Here is a 23,601-nt window from a genome sequence, read left to right as displayed (position 1 = left end):
GAGGAAGTAAATCCTATACATTTAATTAAATTAAAAAAATTTTTCTTATCTTTCTTTTTGAACTTCTTGGACATTATTTTCTGAGATATATCGCTTATCTTAAAATTCACTCGTTTATTAAAACGTTCGCCTTAAACTATCCATGTATTCACCAGAGTGTTACATTTCTCTATGTATTTTTCTTTTCAAATGTGTTTCATCGAACACAGACAATATTGATAAAATGTTTGCAGGAACTGGTTAGACGATGTCTAAAAGCAACTGCCGTTCTAAATAATCAATCGTTTCGTGTGTATATTTAAATTTGTGGCAAAGAAATCGTGCTAAGTGAAAGCGGTAGTGAGAGGGAACACGAAACGCTGAAGTCCACGTTCCCTCTAACGATAAGCTGCGCATAATCTTTTCCCTCACACACAGAATCTTTTGAAATTATTTCTCGCGCGTTATTTAAAATTCTGTGCTTAGAGAGGAATAACAGGTCCGCGCAGGTGGAAAAGAAATTAGAGGGAACATCGCTGTGGACTATTAACAATTCTATAACAGACAGTAATACTGTGTCGTTATCAAAGACGGTTCAGTGAAACAATTCCTAATTCGTTTGTAAATTCTTCTTATCAGAGGAACGATAATTTTTCCTCAGCAAAGAAGTTTTCCCATTAAAGCATCGGATTTTCTCGTAAGAATTTTCCATTGAAATTGTTTACAGCTATGATTTAATATTCGAAGATATGTGCAGTACATCATGCGATGATAGATATTTTAGTATGAAATTATTTACTTAAGTGTATTACTGGCAAGTGAAGGGGCACCAAGGCCTGACTAAAAATATTATGCAAGTGTCCGTAAGGGTGTTTGCTGGCTATAACAAGGCCGCTCCATGCTACGTGATTTATTTGATTATTTTCAAACGTCACTCGTTGTCGAAGCACGAATTTCCATCCTTTTTCTCCCGAATGAAGTAATCAAGAATGACAATTAATCTAAACTTTATACAGTTTTTTATACTCGAGTCAGACTTATATCTTGGCGATTTGAACACAATGAAGTCTCGAATGAAATTGCTTCTTTTTTTATTTTATATAATAATCGTGAACAATCGAAGCCGTGAAGCAGCCTGCGGGTATCTTTGATAATGTCGACTTACTTTGACCTCTGTTAAATTTTTTCTATAAAGATTCTTTGAACGAAATTGCACGAACAACAAATTATACAAAATTGTACAATTTGAATTGAAATGTTAAAAAACAATTACACTTTTCTTACAAAATGTGTCGCACTAAATTTCTTGCAAACTAGATTAGTTCGTGCTTCGAAACGAAAGAAACACCCGTACGACCTGAAAGAAAGATCCTGAAGTGAATCGAGAGTTGAACGACGATTATAAGAAGGCAGCCAATTATTAGGTCCCTGTTTTTTCTTTCTTTTTTTTCTCTCTATTTGATACAAATTAAACGTCGAATCTCTTCGCTCTGGCTAACTTGAAACACGCTCAGTTGATTTTCAATGAAAGTCGGAATATGTTCTTTTACTTCGAAGATCAAAAGAAACGTTTCATTGATCGATCACCCAACACCACGGCGCTCCTTTCGTGGTTAATGTTCTCAACAACTTCCTCGATTCGTTCGTTCGAATTTTTCTTTCGAACAATACGGTCTTTTCACAATAATCGCAACCGAGTCCACGAAACAATAGTCAATCAATCGAGAAGAAGTCCTCGCACTGTTCTCGGCTGCATATCAACTGAATTGTTCTTTATAAACGCGACAATTTCACTGGTTCGCCTTATGGATACCCTTGCACAAAGCTAACGGCAGCGTGCAAACTTCGTAGAAAGAAAGAGCACTTGCTGCGTGCACAATTAGTCGGAACTGATTCTCTAAAGAGGTGGCTGACGGTGCGCCAGATATTTTAAACCAGACTGTGTTCACGAGAATCGTAACGATGCGTGTAGAGAATTGATGAATTAGTTCCCGGCGATGTCGATGACGATGGCGTGTTCGAGCACGGTGATGACGATGATTGGGCCTTCTTCGAGGCCGACAATACCTAGGTATTGTGGCCCTGTTTACGAATTTTATTCTCCAGGTTGGAGGTTGGTCGGCCAACGAGGTCCTCCAGTTCGTCAGGCGTCAAAACCGTGAAGTCTCTGTTAAGCAAATTTATGTAATATTATTTTTATATTTTCAAATCGTTTTTTTCTATACTCATTTTCAACAATTTTTAATTTTGGAATGAAGATGAGAGAAAGTAGGGTAAAATGGGGTACCTGATTTTGTACCTAAAAGAGTACAAAAGTTTTAAACTATTAAAATATTTTTGTTTAACAAAAATATATCTATTATAGGATTTCAGATTTTTAAAAAGTGCCAAAATACCCGATTGTGCTCTCTGGTTTGCAATTATAGTACTTTTTTTTAATTATTCTAGCACTTCTCATCAATATAATCTTCATATGCCTATACTTGGCATATAATATATTCTACCCATTTCTCCATAATTAATTATTCAAATAGAAGTTCTATAAAAGAATAAAATTGCGTTTAAATCAGTTTAGTAATTTTCAGTTTTTGTTTAATTGAAAATTAGTTTTCGTGCTTCATTTTATTTCTGTCTACTTTGTTGAAATATTAGCTCCATTGTCTTAGTCAGCAAATAAATGAGACATTGTAGTTCGTCCTTACCTATGTTGAGCAAGAAGCATATCTATGCTAGTTACACTTCTTTGATGCGTTCCATCCTTCTGGGCAGCCTTTTGTTTCTTTATGCACAAAGCTCTGAGTGGCGCGAGAAGTACGCCAACCACTAGTAAACTGCATCCGACAGCAATAAGGGCGGTCGAGTTTTGTGCAGCTTCGGCTCCGGGTGCAAGCTGCACCAGGCCTACTACCAATACCACGGCGCCGAGCAGCAATGACCCAACTACCACGTGTAACGAATTGACCTTCGAAAATATTGAGAAACCCCAATCAATAATCAGCTACATCGTTTACATCCAATACTATTTATCCATAAATTTGATATCATATTTTAATAACCCTTCTAGCTTTGTTACAGTTTTCTTTCTTTTCGTTGTAATTGTATTATTCTATAGATAAAATAATTGAACCGATGGTTAAAAAATAATATTTTTATAGAAGTTTGTTTTTAATTACTGCTGAGTGTTTCCTCTTTTTTATTTTACTTTTTGAGGCACTTGAAATAAAAATGTTCTATGTTTGAAAAATAGTAATTTTTCATTATTTTCATCAAAAAATCATATTCAAATTGAAAAATATCTGGAAATATCTTGAAAATATTTGGGAAACCATATTACTTTTTCTTGATCTATTATTATCTTTAAACCTGTTAGCAAGGAGAAGACTGTTGTTTAAGTATAAAAGAAGAGTAACTAAATTTAGTGTTGGCTGTCGGGGAATAATGTTTATAAAATGGCGTAGAATGAACGGGTAGAAATCCAAGGAGGGTAAATTCCAAACACGACTACGCGCTTTACGTACACATAGTTATACTCTGCTTCTATGTACTAAACGCCCACGTGTTTTCAATGACGTCATTCTACACCCTGCTCCGTTGCGAGAAATATTCCATTTCCAGCGTGACGGTTTGTAAAGCAGCCACGGCGGGGCTCATTTTAAATCGAACAATTATGCGAATGAAGATTCGTTGTTAATTCAGCCGAGTTATTCTGAGATCATCGGAGATATATTTTCATGGATATTATTCCACCCACGTTAAAGCAATTACTGATATGCCAATAGCATCGGTAGTTACTTCAGTAACATTGGCTTGGGTTAAACTTTATTCTGAGGTATCATTTTTCTTTAACTTCTTTTTTACAGTTTGATAGTATTCTATAAATGTAGACGAGGTAGGACTCTCTCCATGGTCCGCCGTCTGAGGGTTAATTGGTGAGATGGGGCCTAACATACCTAAATTATTCTATTTATATATCATTAATTATTGGAAACAATAAATTAATTATTTTAAAAATGCGGGTCAAATTAATTAAAAGGTTTGACGATAGTGATTTGCAAGATTTATTGAATAATCAAGATCCAAATCAAGATTTTAAAACTTCATTCGATTTTACATTAAAAATACACAGAAAACATTCAAAAAGGAAGTAAGTAGATTGGAAAAAGGGAAGAGGCGCGAATTTAATTTACACATCTAATGTAAAACCGATATTGGTGAAATGAGTATTGATGAAAATATTTTCGATAATTTCATTGTCTCGGTGAATTCGTAGTGCCGACGAAACTCGGTGTCGCTGAGAACAGTGTGAGTGAAATGATTGTCAGTGATCTCTCAGGGTAACCGAATTCACCCTTCACCCTTACAGATTGTCTGATCATCAGAGGTATGCGCAGATTTCATCGGGTTGAAATCAGATTATTACTACGGCATAATCGGAATTCCAACATTTCTGAATGTGAATTTCGAGCTTCAATTTTTCTTAAAATCTCCCTCTGAAACTATAAAACTTGTATGTCTAAGAGGGTACATCTACGTTGTCAAGATCTACGATTTGTCTCACAGAGCGTAGATCTACGGTTAATTGCCGTACATTATCGAATAAGGTTTTTTCGAGGAAATTAAGTGCTAGAAGACATGAAAGAGAAATAAAGCTTACTCGGGCCTAAGGTTAAAATTCCTGATGCATGGTCGCTTTTACAGATATGCCTTCTCCAACTCTTTGTTTCAACCTTCACCTTTCGGAGTTTAGTAGAAAATAACGGACCTTGTAAGCGTGTTATACCGTACTGGATTCTTCTTACTCTCTTTGCGCATGTTATATCGATCAGTGCTTTTATCAGTATCGAGTAATAAGTGTCGAATGCTTTTGATAGTGTAAATAATAGGGTTGAAATTGCTTGGTTAGCACTATTCATTTAATTGAAAAAACCAATTGAAGAAACTGCAGAACGTTATAACGTTACGTTAGAAATAAAAGGAACATTAGAAATCGTCTCTTGAACACGTTCGACCACTCGAGTAGATTGAACGCTTTTTGTAGGTTGACGCAAAGTGTAATTCTTAGAAGGTAAAAGTGTTTAACGTTAAAGTGACGCTAATTACAGGGATATTTACTAAGTTCTCAAAGTTCGTAAATAATTCTTTGATGGATCCTCGAGTTAACAGAATTATACTCTAAACTCTCTATGTAATTTAATAATGCAATAATTTAATAATGTTCTTGAATACCGCGACCGTCAAAATAAAAGTAACTATATCTCATTCGACGTACTATTATAATAAATTATTAAAATTATTATTTGCTATTTAAAATTATTAGTGTGATCTTAATGATATTTGAAATACATCATTCGATACTGACATTGATACTTGTATTTTTCGAACTTTTTAATAAATAACGACCGCCAAGTAAAATCTTCACAACACTACTCAGGTTGATGAGCTTGGCAATAAAAAAATCATTGAGATCGTAGGTTGATATCTTTTATAAATTGTCACTATGAAATCTTTTTTTAATATTTTCCACTTATTAATTGCTACTTCTTACCTTGCCACAGAAGTAGTACTCCGGTGGTTCCTTGTCCATTAACGCTAGTACCGCTTCACTCTCAGTTAAGGGGCTGCCAGGTTGACTACTTGTTATCCTGGCTCCTTTTTCTTGATAATAAGTTTTGTGGAAGACCTTCACCGAGGGCACTGGCAATGCCGTGATCATCTTCCAAAGAAAATAAAGAAAGCTCATAATTAATCAAACATCACAATTATTCATAATTAAAATTAATTTTAAAAAGACCTCTGTCAGTATTAATCTTGAAGAGAGAAGTGAAAATGAGTAATTTTTTGAAATTCATTTAAGATGAGAAAAATAATTATTACGCGATCTCTCTTAGAATTCTGTTCAAAAAATGTGAACTACTTTTCTATGTTTCATTTCTACTTCGCTAGATTCTCAAGTTCTGAAATTGTTGTCCTCGTAGAACTTTTCCCAGCCTCATTCCGTGTTTCTCGAACAACGTCTAGTAAATGTAAGGTTGAGCTGATTGGGAAAACAAGGGAAGCCCCTGGTCGCTGCGACTTAACGATAAAACAGCAATAACGCGATCTCCCCTACGGTTGGTTGTTCGATCTCAAAGATAGGTTGCAACCCGTCCTTGGCTTTAATTTCTCCAACATCACCTTTTCTGCAGTGTTTATACGATAAAGAAACCATGTATGTGGCGTTCACAGTATGGCGACGAATTATTGTTCCCTTACACGTATCGTCCTTGTCCTTCCATGATTTTTTTTTTTTAAATTGAAGATCGCGGGTTTCTACGTTCTCGTCTCGATCGATGAGAGAAGAAGGTGTTGAAGGGGAAGGATTCATGTTGAAGGGAAGTTGTGTTTTCAATACGACTAATGATCCTGTCCTTGGCACAGCTTTAAACACGTTCTTATAGAAGCATTGCCTAGTTTTTTTTTATATACGATGTACTTTAAGTGACTGATACAGTAAAATTGGATTTATTGACGATAACGAAGGATTTATACTGTTTCGTGGATTACTTCAATGATTTTGTGATTCAATAGGATAAATTGTAATTCTGGAGACCTGATTGCTATAATTGAAGAATTCTATGCAAAACCTGTTTAGCTTCATTTTTTAATAAAAAATTGATTTTTTTTTTTTAAATACATACGCTACTGGCGACGTTTGTTGGACAACTTTTTATTGGTACTCTGAAACTTTAAATAACAGAGTTGAACGATTTTTGCATTGAGCTTTTTAATTATTGTAATCAGAGTAAACGCTCGATAATTCCTCGCATTTCGAACATTGTAAGGGGGGCACTTATTTTATACCTTCTTTTTTAGTTTATTTGAGTGTATACTATTAATTTTGATCAGTAACTATGCCAATAAATAACCAAGCTACGCGCAGGATAATTTTTATTTTGCAATAAAAAAAAAAATGAAATCGAAAGAGAAAAGAGTTAGGTTGAAAGGGTTAATACACGATGGTGGGCAATGGTTGTAGCAGTAGCAATGATATTGATGACGGTGGTGGTGGTGGAAATGCTGGTGCCGGTGGCCTAGATACGCTGTTGGGGCCGACGGCCGTTGCACCTCGGTTATCGAACAGCAGAGCTTACACGGAGTGCAGCTGCACCGCTATAAAACTATTGCAGACCTCTTTTTGGTCTCCTCCTTGATTTCCTCTCGGAATCGATCGGTTGCATTCAACGTACAACAGATAGGACGATTTCAAGCTTCATCTATCGTCTTATCGATGATTTAACTGATACAATGTCGCGTCCAAAGCCAGTAGAAAGGGTTAAATCTTTAGGTGAAAGTGTATTGTTTTACGAGCTCCTATATAATCCTTGGACAGCGGAGCTCGGGTCAATCGTGACTCAAACTTACGAAACATGTACAAGGATAGTAACATAAAATTAAATGTTTCATATATTGGAAGAAGAATTTTTAAAGGAAAAATGTAAAATTTAGAAAATGAAAATAATATGGAATACAATATTAAATTAAAGTTGGGGTTCTCTCCATGGTCCGTCGTCCAAGGACGGCATTCGAATGTCGAATTACAAATATTTCATTTTTAGAGTATGATAAGGAATCATTGAAACCATTATCCAATGGTGATTTAATTTCGCATTTTCTCCTACAAAAGTTTATATTTTCTACCCAAACAAAGACCCCGAAACAATTCACTTAACTCTTTGTTCACTTAATATTTCTGAGAAACAGTAAATACAGTATACTAATGGAGTCCTGGAAAGCAGAATATTAAAACAACTTTTTTCATTTCAAGTACAAGAATAATAAAGCACGTCATATTTGTTTGTAGAAACCATTTCAACTACATTTGGAAAATTCCAAAATGATATTGGAATACTGTGAAATTTCTAGAGGAAGGAAAGGGTTGATTTATCCGTTCGATACGACTGAAAGAAACTGTCCGTCGTATTTCATCGTTAATCTTATAAAAGGATAATTCTGAAAGTGTTAATGATAAACACAATCTCGCGTGCCCATAGTTACGTTCATGAAGGACGAGAGATGAACGACACGCGATCCAATATGCACGTATCCGTGCAGCTTATATTACTCAGAGTTATACAAGCAGGGTATTCAACTGCACTACGAATTCCAAGCAGGTCTCCTAACACTGGACATCTAGAAAGAAATTACTTGTATATCCTACCGTTCTGATTAGAGGGGGTCTAAGGGAGGGCTACAGCCATGTGTCCCACTTCCTAGGAGGACCCCTTTCCAAACCATTCATTTATTACTACAAAAAATTCCAAACTTTAGGATTCATTATAATTTGACAAATCTTAGACCCGATTGTTGTTGCTTAGACCTAGTTTTATTCGTTACACATGAACTAAAAAAAAAAAACGAGGCTACGAAAGAAATCGTACGAGCGTAACGATTCGAGGGAACCTAGATTCGCAAGGCAGAACTTTCGTCTGTGCAACTTTCACGGCCCTTTGTTTAAGAGGTTTGCTCGTCAATGGCTGTACGGTTATAAACGAAATTCCAAGGCCTTCAATTGTCACCGGTGCCTCGGTAACTTCGATTCACCGACACGAACCGTGTCGACGTCTTGCTTTTCCAGCCGGAATCGTACAAGTTTTGCAACGGAGTCGGTTACGTGCACGCCGAAAGGGTAACCTTTATTGCTCGGAAAGGCGTAAAGTAGGACAGTGGCCTGATTCCTGGAGTCATGGCTGTAGCTGCATGTGCACCGACCAGTGTAGAGGAACGGCTATAGACAGACCGAATGTGCAACCAGTACCGCGTTCTCGTTCCTTGGATATTTGCCAAAAGCTCGCGGGTATTCCCGCTTCGTTGTAGACGGAAACGAAAAAGGAAACGGAAAAAACATACGATTAATATAATGCACGCGTTGCGCTAACACAGTGGACTCGTCTGTTTTCCACGTCTCCGCGTAACAGGTCCCACTTTTCTTTTTCTTTTTTGTCGTTCGATCCATGGAAACGGAGATTATTTTCATTTCCTAGAAATCGAGGATTATCGAGGAGGGTTTCCAGAATTTCTGTGTTTTGTTAATATACCGGACGACGATTGGTGTCAAGGGAGAGCGAGAAGTTTTATGCTCGAACAGAAATGTAAATAATTAGAGGAAGAACTATTCAACGCGTGGAACAGTTATTGGATCAATGAGACGCGCCACAATGATTTGAACAAAAATTCAGCATTTTTCAAAAACACTGGAATTAAGATGAATTATCAATGATGAATTTTTTTTTTTAAATTGATTATTTAGCTAAACTATGAAGGAAAATAGCTCGAGACGTGTTTATACAAAGAAATGTAATAAAAATCATCGGTAAGGGCCGATGAACCGCGAGTTTTCTTTTTTTTTTTTTTCAAAATTCAACCGGCTGTCTAATCGAAGTAATCGTAGAAGGTGCAGTCTAAACGATAAAAGAAAATAGCTTGGGAAGTATTTATGCAAATACGCGCCTTTGCATGGTACATGCAATTCACTTTTATTGAAGGTGGCACGACATCAAGGTGGTTCACCCTTTCGCGGAAGATACCAACTTATAGGGGTGTTACGTGTGCTACGTGAAAATGAGCGATCCTCCTTGGTTACCACCATAAAACGGTACCCCTAAATGAATTTCAACGAAATCTCATGATTTTCACGTCTAATTTGCCGCGTCTCGAAGAAATATTTTCGCCTCTGACGTCGCTGGAAACGCGATTATTATAAAGCTCTCTCATCGCAGATAAAAAAAAAAGATCAAACGTATCGCTTGATTTTCACAGAGACCTAATTATCGATCGCGTGAAATTTATAATTCCTCGCGAAGATCTATGGACGTATCCCGGACCAGAGATTGCTCGTACGTTGATTCACGATTTCCAGCCGCACCAAATGCAGTTGCAACTTCGCCTGGCTATGTTCCAGCGCTACCTAGCTATATATCTATTTCCATAAATTCGGTAATCGAGGTCAGTGTACCTCCAGCTTTGACGTGTCTATTTGCAGAATCATTTTAACACGCCTTGCTTTCACCGAACTTTGGCCCCGTCGAATTAACAGATATTCGGTAACAAGAATTCTGTGATTCTCCTTATACGTATACACGCGGTACGTGGCTCCTCGATAGCTAAGCACAGCGTTGTAAACCTCGAATCATCGGATTTCCATTATTTTAAGTTCATCGATTTTATCGCCTGGAAGTAGCCTTCGACGCAGTACAAAGAATAAGGAGGAAAATTAGCAGACAGGATGTGTGTAACGTTCGATTAAGCGAATTCGATCGAAACAATCGTAGAAATAGTTCGTTAAAATCTCGAGAATCGATAAATGGGTCACCGTAGGTCGTCGAGCAATATCTTACGTATCCACGATGAGTACTCGATCGTCAACTGGGTCATTCGACTGTGGCTTAAATATGAGACAGAAGTGATAGAAATCGTCGGAAATCGTTGATTCGAATGATCGATATCCATTTCGTGTCACTGCATTCTCATCGTGGATACTTGTATAACGTTCACCTTAATTGATCATAATAAACAAATACCACACGTGTACGTGGTTTCTGAAATTCAAATAACCGCGTTGCGTAATTAAATAAAGAATTTCAACGAATCGTTTGAATATTAAACGCTTCGAGTTAAGAAAATGTCGCGCAAGACGGTGCCACGAAATGACGCGTATTTACATCGCTCGACTTGCGGCGTGATAGTTTTTCATCCCTCTTAAAGAATTCACTACTTGTAGCTAGTTTACAACCGTCGATCAATTACATTGGAATGGAATTTAGAAGGTTGCCACAATTTACGATCATTGATAAACATCCGGTGTTGGAATATAAGAGGTTTGACTTACTTTGCTGGTTTATTTTCGACAAGCCTTCAGTGAAATGCCGCGTCGATTCAGCAGCAGAATGCCGTGATAGTGGAACTGTTTCTCACGACGAACAGAACATCGAGCTTCTCGAGTTGAAGAAAATTGCACCGCGAACCCGAGACTATTACGCTTCCGTAAGAGATCGCTTTCGACAGGGTGGTGGTCCCGCGAATACTGAGCCTCCAGAGCTTTGTATCTTGGTCGATAAACCACCCTGTCGGCCACCCACTCAGCTCTCTCGCTAAAGGTACCATCACACTTGCGCTCACGTGACTCCGGTACTGCGTTTATTCACACGATGGATGCTCCTCTTGTGTAGTTTAGTTAGTTAATTTTTTACTTTCCACCAAGGGACGCGCCGTTTTTTTTGCTGTTAGATATATGGCCGCTTAAGGGACATTTTCTTCTTCCTATATTGCCCAACGAGCACGTGGATTACCATTTAGCGTTTTAATTAAATTTTGTGCCTTTTATTCTTTTTAGTCTTATTATTTGTCCTTCTGGTTCTTCATGATTCGAATTTTTTATTAAATTCTGCGTCCTTTATTCTTATTGGTTCTTTCTCTATTCATTTGTTTGTCCTTCTGCCTTTAATAATATGATTTTTATTAAACTCTCTGTCCTTCATTTTCCTTTTGATCTCCTTTCCATTCATTTAGATGGTTTACAACTAAATGATTCTTTTTTTAATGAAAATATTATTATAAGAACCAATGTGCCGCGTTTTTTCCGCTCCGTGGAAATCGTAAGGAGCTGGTGATTTTCTTTCGTCAGGGAAGGATAAGAATGGATGAATAGCACGAAGAGCATTGTTGTGAATTGCGTCTTAGGGAGTGCAGGAAAGAATGTAACTATTGCATTATGGTGAAAACAGATCCATCATTATCGTAACAGCAAGTGTTACATAAAATGTATTTCTTTACTCAATAGCACCATGAAATTATTGAAGCTTCTGATACTAATTATTGGTAATGTCACTGTAAAATGAAGTTATAAATTAACAGTATGTTCGTTATGTAATGAACATTAGAAGCTTTCATAGCTTCGCTTTACTATTGAATAAAGCTCTGTTTTCAACATTATGTAATAGCGTTCGTTGCATTCTTCCTTATAACAGTAGTGCAACAGGGACGGGGGGTCAGAAAAGTCTATTGGCCTCTTATTAAGAAATTAAAAGCCTACCTTCCGAAAGAAGGTAAAAGATCTTCCTTTAAGAGAACGTGGGAGTAAATGAAAATGAATGAGAATAGTTTTATTCTCTTTATTATACTTGCGCTCTTGTATTCCGATCTATCTACAACACGTGTACTTTTCCTCATTAACACACCTTTAACCTTTCTTCTCGACCACTGACATTTTCATAACGAGAGTCAGATCATTTGAAAATATTTTCAAATACATAATAGTTCTTCCTGCTTCCAGGTATGATACTTAAGAAAGTCTTATTATTGTCAATCTGACAATTTCTGATGCTTATTATTCAAAAGTTGAAGATGATTTATAACATTTTTTGTTCAATTTTATCACCCGACTTCCGGGTGTAAGCTGTGTTTAACAGAAAGATGCTCCCAACGTTTTCATTAACTTTAGATGTTTTTCAATTGTAACAACAATAAACCTACAAAATTTTTTAGAGATTTAAATTATAAGTTTTCAATGTTTCGGTTCTTTTTTTCAGCTGTTTGATATTTTACATATATCATTTATATCATCTGCATTAAACTTTGCAATAAATTTTATTTATCTAATCAGATGTAATGTGTCAGTTCTACCTGTAAATTTCTCAACTATTCTTGACTATAATGTAAAATAATTGTTTAAAACGTAAACGAATGGAATTCTATTTAGCCGAGATTTAAACTTTTCGCACAATGTTTGTATACAAAAAACGGGTGCAGAACTGTTCCATGCATGTTCGAATAAGACGCAGATTTTATATTGTTCGTGGTAGTTAGGGTGATTATTTTTAGAGCATGAAGCGCATAGGTGTTACTCTATCGAGAAAATATCGATGAGACCTTCTTCGCAAGGTTGGCCGTCTCTTCGTCGAAGCTTAAAGCGATGCACTAAACGGCAATAATTAATTTCATGATTAACCTTGTACAATTAACCACTAATAAGGTCTTATCTAACAATTTCAATCCGTTCGTATCTGTTCTTACATGTCGGATTATGCAACCTATTATTGAAGACCTTGGTACAAAATCCGGATAGGTCGAATTTTTGAAAGATATGGGAAATTGAATAAAACTGTGTTAATACGACTTATAAGTAATTATACTCATATTTTGGATTTAGCAAGACAGTAGTATGATACTTCTTGCTTCTCATTGACATAAAATTGAAGAATTTTAGAATTTTGGAATTCTGGTTTTCTAGAATTTAAAATATCTAAAATTGCACCAATTAATCGACAATTCGTATTAAAATATATACATAAAACTTCAACAAGTACTATTTTATTAAAATTTGTACATATTCGGTTTTTGCACCGGGCTCCTCAATGCTGGAAAAATTCGAAATTTGATATTTCAAATGGCGTAATTCGATAATGTATTCCTTCGTTAATTTGTGTTCAATCGTCGACATAGGAATCCGATTTCTACTTTATCCGCTTTTTCCAAGAACACTTGATGAGCTGTATTATTGAGTTACAGCACGAGATTGGGTCTCTGATCTTGGAATGATAGAATATAAGATTTTCTACTTGGTGTATTATAAATTTAAAAAGTATATTAATTGTTGATCCGGAGAAAGAAATTTTTATATGATTCATCATAGTAACGTTATTAAATGATAATTGCTTCCGAGTACAAGTAATGCAAATTGTACGAATTGTGCAAAATATAATCACTAATATCCTAACCCTTGAATGGCGGACCATGGAGAGAGCTCCAATTTTAACTCAATATCATTTTTCATATTATTTTTATTTTCTAAATTTGACACTGTTCCTTTAAAAATTATTCTTCCAATTTATGGTATTCTCTAATTTAAAAATCATAAATTTAACTTCAGATTAATATCCTTGCATGTGCTTTCTAAGTGTGGGTCTTGATTTACTGGGAATACGCTGTTCAAAGATTAATGCGAGATGTGGCACTGAATATGATGTTACTTTATGGATGTTATTACATCAAAGAATTTATTTTTAAAGAAATATTACATTACACCTTTATCTACTTGTGTCTGACATTTGAATATCAATAATGAGATGAGATGAAGCAAATTGTATATTTAAAAACTACCTTTCCAATGAGTATCGCAAAAGACGTTTCTATCACTGGGAGTACTGTCTTACGTATCACTCCATCACTGTCTGTAGTGTCTGAGCAGATTAATTCCACAAAATTTGCACTGTACAGCCAGAGAATAGGAATCTTCGGTGTTCCACGTGTCTGTGATTTCATTTGCTACCTATTTTTACCAATGAATTGCAGGCCCGTGTCTAAAACAAGATATGTACCATGTGTTGAACGAGTAGTTAGCAAATAATAGCTACGATGGAGGTGAGATTTTCAAATAACGATCTGTTGTTAGGATCCAATGGATTCGCGTTCATTTGCAATTTATACACAAGACGGTATACATTTACAAAAAAGAACAGCCTGATTTGCAAATTTATTATACAAGGTGTCTCAGCAAAAAGGGACCATCTAAATATTTTCATCTTTCATGGCATTGAAAATAATCAGGATACAATTTGAATTTTGAAAAAAAAAAAGAATTTTGTTGGTTGAGTTAGATAGGACACCCCGGATGTAATTATCGGCTGGTAATTAATTAGCGACGGATCGATCACTTCGAAGATTATTCTCAGGAAATCGATCGCTCTTCATGCTAGAGGTAAATTTTCCTCGAATAATTTAGTAGAAACAGATGAGTAAGGTTGTTGATCATATCGTTACGTCATTCTTCTAAGAAGAACTTTCGGATTACGTATTCTTGCGAGAAAGTTTGACTAATACATACTGCGTTTCAGAGTTTAGTGCATTTACTGTTATCAATCAAAAGTCCATAAAAAGTTATAGTACTTTAGTTTTCAATAAAGCATTGCAAATGGTAACTTTTGCATAATTTTACTGCAACATGACCTTTAGCTGTTATTTTGATTTTTTTTTATCAAACTTTGCTGTTACCAAAAACTTTAAATTTCATACTGCGTGAAATATGTTAATAATTTTCACTTGGAATGATTTGATAAATAATATCAGTGAATTATTTACAAAGAGTTAATAAATATTCAGCGATATCGAAGAATGATTCAATAAATTCAAAAATTTAAACATAAACTTATACATATTCAATATAAGAGTGATGGATGTAACAATATGTCATTTTTAATTTGTATCTCTGTCATTGTTCCTTCGCTGCAATTTTTCATTTAGAAAGCGTAATATTGAGCTAAAGGTCAATTCTTGATATTCTTATAAAATTTTCATTTCATTCAGTTTCATTTTTTTCATTACACCCCAACAGTCGTCAGATATATTTACAACCTGCATTCTCATTTTATTCTACATGTTTTCAACTTGATTTCAAAAAAATGTTATTACTAATTGTTCATAAAACCATAAATTTCCTCTCTAATTTACCTATGTAAATGTCAAAATCCCATTGGCGCGAAAAAGTTGAAGTTATGCGCGTGGGATCAATGTAAAAACTACTAACAATAAGTCAGGATTTTATTTCATCCTCTTTTCAATCAGACATCCTCTTTTGATATTCCTTGCGGAAAAGTATTTCATTTTTTATTGCAAACGGATTTATTTCCTGTTCTTTTGAAAATGTTTTTTCTTTTCGAATCGTTCTATTTCCAGAGGCAACCCTTGGAATTTTGTTGCCCCGTGAATAATTGAACGACATCGTGAAACGCTCAAATATTGCATTTTTCGTGCAATTATATAAAACTTATTTCAATAAATGCAAATTCTTGAAATTAAACAAAGAGATTATCGTAATTAAAAGGCCGTAGTTGTTAGTGAAAACGTTTTATTAAACTCTGGAAGTTACAATAGCGGTAGAGTTTTTGTGTTATTCACGATTTTTGTTTACTGTAGAATCACATACAAGGTTACAGTACTTGAGGTCCTCCGTGCGTAATAATCGCGACACGTTTCTCTGCATACCTTCAATCTCGTCGTAATTCCGTGTACAGTTTCTCATTTTTCAAAAACAATTCAGTCTTTCTAAATTATTATTACGTACTCCAATAAAACATTATTATCAAGATGAATTTCCTAACAAAATTCCTTGAGGCGTACAAAAATTGTACGATTTATTCCTCGAAAACTATCTAAACTAAATGTCACATGAAATTATGTGAATAAATTGGAATTTATTATTTCCATGAATAAGTATTTAATATAAGACCTTTTTCATGAAAAATATACTAAATATCCATATTGTCACTGGATTAGTCCTTTATTTTCCCCTCAATTCCTCATATTTGTACAGAAACAATTATAATTGTTAATTTGATGCATATGGCGTGATCAGTTCTAATTTAAATCTTTGATAATAAAGAATTTAATTAAATCAATATTTTGACATTTAATTCATCAGTTTTTTGACATTAATGAATAATTACAATTTGAGCTGAACTGAAGATACGACATAGCATATGCATTTTATGATTCTATCATATTTATATTATTTCATATAAAATCGTGGGATCAGAAAGGAATTAGAGGGCAGGGGTCTTCTGAGAACTGTCACGAAATTTCACGCACGAAGTTACGACGATTTCGGATGCGGCAAGAAAAATGATCATGTCTTTTATACATGCGATGTCCTTGCGTTATCAAATAATTTTCGAGCCGTATGCGATAAGAAGGTTGAACGATAATCGTAGTCTGCACGAACTTAACTTTCATGCATATGATTCTGTGTATAAATGTACAATAAATATTAAACGGAGAAATAATAATATATTCTTATACAGTGTCCCAGTACATTCGTGACGGGGAAACAAGTTAAAAATATAGAATAAATATAAGCATATATGTATATTTGGAGTCTGACTTCGCAGGTTCATTTATCCTTTCTGAAAGAACACCGACACATCGTGCAACAGAGTCCCTAAATAAATATATAATATATAACATACTTTTTTTTTAAAACTAGAAGATCACATAATCTCACGAGAATTAGAGTTTCGAACGTTGTGCATGGCGAATGCATTTCGAATAATTCCGTTCGTCGATTCTTAATTTCTAGAGTACACAGACCAGTGATGTAATCATAATTATAAAATAGGGAGTTTGACAAAATTTTATTTTATATTAAGTCTAATTTTCTTCTTCTTTTTTTTCTGTTTATTTCAAATAACGTTTTCTGAAATTTTCGAAAATATTATCGTATTTATTAAAAAGAAAAAGTTCGTAATTTCTCAATAAGGGGTCGATCGACCCTTCTTTCTCCCCCCTTGATCAGTTGTGCTACTGATACAGACAAGAATACGGTTTGCTTGATAAGAAAAGAGCATTTCTTTGAAACTACCCGTTCTTTTAGCGCGTTGTTGACGGAATCGAGCTCAAAGGAAGTTGTAAGCATTGAATGCACTATTTTTATTGCTTTCGCTATAACTTAACTATGATCGTTAGCCGAACGTCTTGGATTTAACGTATTGTGGCTCGATTACAATTCTATTACGCTAAATAATTTTCTGCTTTCTCAATACTTTTGTTATCGCCCGATTCGATGATAGTGACAGCCGCTGAAGTTTCGATCACGCGATATCGCGTGCTTGACCGTCAATTTTTTAACGCACTCGCGTCAGCGGCACCCGGAAGGAGGATCATGAATGAGGCGATTACAAAAGTGTTGATATCTGAGGAAAATTTCTATGAAACTTATAAACGGAGCAAGAGTACACAAAATATAGGAGGTATATTTGAAACATAACGTAATAATAACATGATTATGTATTTTGTATAATTCAACACATAATGTAAAAAATGAGTTTAACGATGATAAAACTTCAGAAGCAATAAATTGATGAATAGGAATAGATACATGACGGTATTGCATAAGGAACAAACGAGCTTCTTTTGCAAACCACGGCAGCAAAGCAATCAATCAATTATAAGCGTAATGTTATTTAAAGAGCTACAAACTCTTTAGTGTTTATGATTATCAAATAGTTCGGCGCAATAACAGCAATCAGCGATTATCTAATTAAAGCATCAAAATTGCTTTCTTTTCATAAAACTAATCAGTTTATAAATCAGTGCGGGCACACAATGAGTCTTAAATTGGTAAACATAATCCGTCCAATTGATCATGGATCATCGAAGATCAATTCAATTACAATAAATGATAAATTAGTGGATAATGCGTTTCATCTAATTTACATATCTAAAATATTTTAAATCAAGTTATTTAATTCGAGAGAGTAAATAGTTAAATTAAAAAATATTTATTTAACATTTATTATCATTATATTGTAAGATATCCTTACAATTAATTAATTAGTTTGAAGCATTTTTACTTTCAATTATTATAACAGAGATAATTCATATACAATAATGAATTATACGCTTTTACTTTCTAATGAAATTCAACCCTTTCCTACAAACTTGCCACCGTTTAATAGTAATAAAATTGTTTTAGATATGAAAATTAAAGGAAACATTTAGTATATACAAATTCACTCGTTAGAGTGACATAGAGAGCATGGAAAACAGCGCAAAATATTAAAAAAGTTTCAAAATGTCGCATGTAAAAAAAGTCACATTGAACGTTATCTATCAGCGAGCTTAAATTATGAAACTATTTACACGAATCGCTTAAACAAAAGGTCGAGCTTGTTACACCTGCTCATCTTTCGCTGTACTTAAGCTTAATCGACTTACAAGTTAGATATGCAGTAAATATCTTATTAGTTCAGAAATAATTCGTGTGTGTACCGTATTACTATATTAGAGTGTGTGTATGATATACTTTTTTTCATTATATATATATGCATTATGTCGTATTATAATATATTATCACTAGCACTAGGTGAATGAGAATAAATTAACATCTTTCGGATTTTACCTTCATTCATCTAGTGCAAACGCTTTGTAAAATTCCTTAAAACTGCTTTCATATACGTACATAGATGTAATTTTTTTATTTTCTTTGTTTAATAACTTTAAGTGGACCCCAACGGTAGTCGAACGTGCACACCTGTACATCGAGCAGAGTTTTTCTTTAAATTAATTAATTAGAAGAACCCAGTGGAATACAATTTTTTGTTATAATTAAAATTGATATCTAATTATCATTTACTAAGAGGTATCTGATGAGGACTGCATTTACTCGAAATAAAATTGGTACAAAAAGAATTGTTTTGCAAACTCAGATATGATAATTAATATAAAACATTGTAAAAATTAAAATTTTTCATAGACCATTGATAACCCGTATATTGTCTGGTTAATTAAAATGCACCAAATTGAATACATTAGTTTATACATTAGATCAATATATTCAATTAAAAACATAATAATATTTGTATTCATGATGCAGTTATAATTGTATCCACACTGTACTCTTAAATCAGAAGATTTTTAAATATTATACAATTGATAAAGATTTAGAAAAGCTAACATTCTTAATTGTAAAAGATATCCGCATTTGCTCTGGTCAGGAGGATTTCTTGTGAAAGTCTTCTCGATGTACGGGCACAGAAGAATTTGTAACTGTTTTTAAGTATAAATATTGCAGTGTAAATAGATAATTTAAATATCTGTTACTCGAAAGACACATGTAGACCGCATTTTATGTCGCGTGGTAAGATTATCGGAAATACCTCCAACGGGTTTCCCCTTCTTTTCAAAACTTTCCTCGAAAAAATAACATCAAAGTTGGGTAGGGTGCAGGTGCTGAGTTACATGTATCGACAAGGTGTAAATATACTCAATAGCAACGTTCCTTAATCATATTTAGAGAACCCGAAAATGTGGGGTTGGGTCAAGGATACTTTCTGGGACCTGATCCGACATTTTCGAATTTTCGCACCCCTCTAATTAAGTATCTCTCTTCCATTCTTTTCATTATTCCATGTCTCTTTCTTTCTTTTTCTCAAATCGAACACAATGTTAATAACAAAGCTCAGTTACATACAAGATTACTCGAGAAAGATCAACAACATATATTTTTACAAAAGTTCTAATTTCCTGCTATTTTTCTAATGTGTTGTTATTTAACATTCATGAACAGGCACACGATTTCAAGCTTTCTCTCATCACGTTGCTTTTGAACACCAAACAAGGTGTCGGAGAAGAGAAAAAGTCTTTCTTTTGAGATTGAATTCATAAATGAAAATAAAACTTTCAATCTCACGCGATACTTTGTCACACAACTGCTTTCATTGTACATTAAAAGTTAGAAATTAAAAGATATGATGTGTTAAAAAAGTCTTTTTGTAGTATAATTATCTATTAGCGTAATTCGTAATTATAATTAACAAATATGATAGATCTATCCAAGTGGACTCGAACGTAATAAAAGGAAAGAATTTAAAAGTTTTTTCTATTTTTTTCTTGTACGACTAAAATTATTCTAATGAAATTTAAGTACATTTAACTACAAATTGCTGGCGAATAGATAAAATTCTTCCAAAAAGTCTTTTTTAACACTTTGTAACTTTTTGTAAAGATCTAATTGGTCGAGACTGAAATTTATCGATAACGATAATGATATACGTACATACAAAAATCAATCTAACGAGTCTTATACAGAATATCAAAAACCTTCTAAATACCGTTTCCTTCGCAAAACGACCATGTTACATTCTAATAGGCCTTGTACACACGTAATTGGTCGAGGCGGATGCTTTTCGCGAAAGGCAAAATTTAAGACAGAGGTAGAAACTTATCGTGATTTTTAGAGTGCACTTTTGCGATTAGCATCGTAAAATTTTCATAAATGATCAACAAAACCATGCCAGAAAATTAATAAATTATTAAACTTGCCTCCTTTTTAAAAAAAAAAAAAAATAGCAGTTAAATGTCTGTCATTTATAATTAATTTAGATAACATAACAAAGCCTATATATTATGTATAGGTTTTTTATAACAAAAATATATTTATTTACCGTTAATGGTATTCTTGTTATGTATCATAATTACGTAAAGTAATGTGAAAAATCAAAAATGTTTCTTATTTTTCGTGGCATATTCTATTGATCAATTATAGAAAAGTTTTCCATCGAAGCTCATAAAATAGAAAACATTTAACAGTTGTCCAGAAAGAATCGGGTAGATGTCTCTATCGTGAACACCTTTCGAAATTTCAACTGTCTGATTAATTTCTTTTTTTTTTTATAAACACGTGCTAGATAATTTACTACGTCTCGTAGTAAAATAGATTTTCTAACGAAAGTCTTACGCTCTGATATTAATGTAAATGTTGTACGATTCAGTGAGAGATGTTTGTTATCCTGAATAAACAAAACTCATAGTAAAAAATACGCTACAACAATGACAATTCATAGAATTCAAAATGTGTTTCTTTTGGTGACACTAGGCCAATCATTTTAGAATCCTAACTTTACCTTATATGTACACATATGCTCATATATATATATAATTAACATACGTGTGGAGCTACATAAGAAGATAGCAACAAGAAAGAATATTCAATAGAGTATACTATCATTTTTTAACACTATTATAAGTACACTCACGATCAAATCAGTCTTCCTCAAGGAAAATCGCGACGCCCCCTCCATACCCCGTTCCAGGCCCCCACCACACCCGTAGGTGGCCAATGGGAAAATGACGATGGAGGGGAGGGCCGCATATATACATGTAGATCTGTGACCTCCCACTACTTGCGTATAAACGCTTACGCGGGAAATTTGAATTGATATTTATTCATTATTCATACTTCTCAGTTATATACTAAATTTTATAGTAATTAATAATTAAAGATTGTATTATTTTCTTTCCTAAATTACTTTTAATATTAATATCGTCAGAATTAATATTTTGAGAATTCCAGCTTCTCCTACATCTTCATTTTCCTTAGGGAAGCCTCATTTAATCGCGAGTGAACAACAGAACCATTCAGAACTTGTTACAAATTGGCACGTGAAATCGTACTCAGTAATTTTCTTCTAATTTTGACAGTATTATTTAATACATTAATTCTTCTTTTTATCCAATTATTCTCATCTTTCTTCGACACAACTACTCTTTTTTCTTTTATAAATTTCTAAACATTCTCACGTATTTTGTTATCTTCCTTTTCAATTTGTAGAACGTTTCTCGCGTACAATGCATTTGTTCTATGTATGTAACATGTTTTTTGTACAAAGCTTTTGTTTTCAGTGAGAAGGAATTGTCTGCGATCGCGTGTAGCGTGCTTAACAAGAAGTGTCTCTTTCGTTTCACGCTCGATCATCGTGAAAAAACAGTAACACCCAATTGTCGTCTACAAATCAGCAAATCTCTAACACTTCAATTTACGTCTACTTTGTTACCAATAAGATATTAAAACGAATATCTGGATAAAATTCAAGTCAAATATCTGAGGTTCTGAACGTGTGTGAGCCAATGAAAGCATTTGGTTAATAAGCCAACCCAAAGATTCAACGTCGGGTGGTTAATTTTTCATTTCTCCTGCTAATGAACCAACAGAAAGCGTAATAAAGAGGCCTCCTAGAGTCTGCTGAATTTTGTATGCGGTTGGAGTTACCGAGATGCCACAGAAGGAAAAATTATCATCTTTTCTTCTAATGAGCCAACAAAAGTCACCGAGAAAAACGAATTGTATCTCTTATACCTCTAGATTCTAGAGTCTAGAACAATCTATTTCAGGAATCCACGTCAATCGTTTAATCAGATATTCCTTTTACCAAGAATTATCCAACAGAAAAATGTCGCCTGTACAATAGATACAATCGCTTTTCTTTCTCTCCCAATTAATTTACATTCAAACTTAAGATAACCACCGCGTAGTATTTGGGGTAGCCATTTCATCTATAAGCAAACGTACCAATGGCCGATAATGTGATATTCAGATTAGATAAAGCTCAGCCAGCATACAAGATAGAAAAGTGCACTTTCCTCAGCGACATTTCAAGCTGAGTACACGTTACGCGTTACACGTAATATATATATATATAGTATGTATTGTATATGTATGTATATATATATATATATATATATATATATATATAGAAAGTTACAAAAGATAAAAGAATCGAGTATAATATACATGTACAGACTGTTCTGAGAGACGAATGTCTCCTCTCAACGGATTTACTTCGGTTTACTTTCCAAAAGCTTCATCTACTTTAGTGATTTTTCTCGTTTAGCTACTTTGGTCTGAGACGCCTCGGAAGTTTCTCCCTCCCAGCGGATGTAGGTACTTTCATCGTCGACTAATTACGATCCGATTAATTGGCCGGTTATCTGATGTCGATCATTAGGCTTCGTCGGAATGGGAGCCTTGAGAGCTGCGCTTCTTCTTGTGGTTGCCGTGGTGGTGGTGATGGTGGTGATGGTGGTGTTGATGGCGGTGGTCGGTCTGCATCAAGGCGTCGTTTTCTGGTTGATTTTGGTGGCCTATTAGTAGGTCCAACGGGCCTCTCGGAAGTCCTGCTTGTTCGTTGGCCGGCGGTGGAACCGGGGTTGCCACCGGCGACTCGGTTGGTAATGGTACACAGTGCAGCACGTAACATCTTACGGCTGCCAGAATGATACCTGCAAATTCGTATCTTTTACGCTCTGCTGTTTTTAATA

The 23,601-nt window shown here is 34.4% G+C and overlaps 2 protein-coding genes and 1 long non-coding RNA gene across 4 annotated transcripts in view; 1 reads left to right on the top strand and 2 right to left on the bottom strand.

Annotated features, from left to right (window-relative positions):
• The window catches only part of LOC143305713 (uncharacterized), a 55,957-nt gene that overhangs the window by 6,676 nt on the left and 25,680 nt on the right, over nucleotides 1-23,601 (top strand). The window lies entirely within an intron of this gene.
• Nucleotides 425-14,282, bottom strand: LOC117609125 (uncharacterized). 2 transcript variants are annotated; one of them, XM_034335042.2, is made up of 4 exons: nucleotides 14,113-14,282; nucleotides 5,525-5,692; nucleotides 2,682-2,941; nucleotides 425-2,146 (listed from the first exon to the last, which is right to left on the bottom strand). In XM_034335042.2, exons 1-4 carry the CDS (start codon nucleotides 14,272-14,274, stop codon nucleotides 2,047-2,049), a joined length of 690 nt encoding a protein of 229 aa, XP_034190933.1. In that variant the 5' UTR covers nucleotides 14,275-14,282; the 3' UTR covers nucleotides 425-2,046. The 2 variants fall into 2 exon arrangements, with proteins under 2 accessions (XP_034190933.1, XP_034190942.1); XM_034335051.2 differs by lacking the exon at nucleotides 14,113-14,282 and adding an exon at nucleotides 10,844-11,026.
• The window catches only part of LOC117609115 (uncharacterized), a 34,058-nt gene continuing 26,245 nt past the window's right edge, over nucleotides 15,789-23,601 (bottom strand). Inside the window, exon 4 of the mRNA XM_034335028.2 lies at nucleotides 15,789-23,562. Within this exon, the coding sequence (XP_034190919.1) occupies nucleotides 23,285-23,562 (278 nt within the window). The 3' untranslated portion in view covers nucleotides 15,789-23,284. The remainder of the gene's footprint in view (nucleotides 23,563-23,601) is intronic.

The sequence above is a fragment of the Osmia lignaria genome, chromosome 9 (assembly GCF_051020975.1).
Source record: "Osmia lignaria lignaria isolate PbOS001 chromosome 9, iyOsmLign1, whole genome shotgun sequence".
Lineage (NCBI taxonomy): Eukaryota > Metazoa > Arthropoda > Insecta > Hymenoptera > Megachilidae > Osmia > Osmia lignaria.
This window is presented reverse-complemented; position numbering and strand designations above follow the sequence as displayed.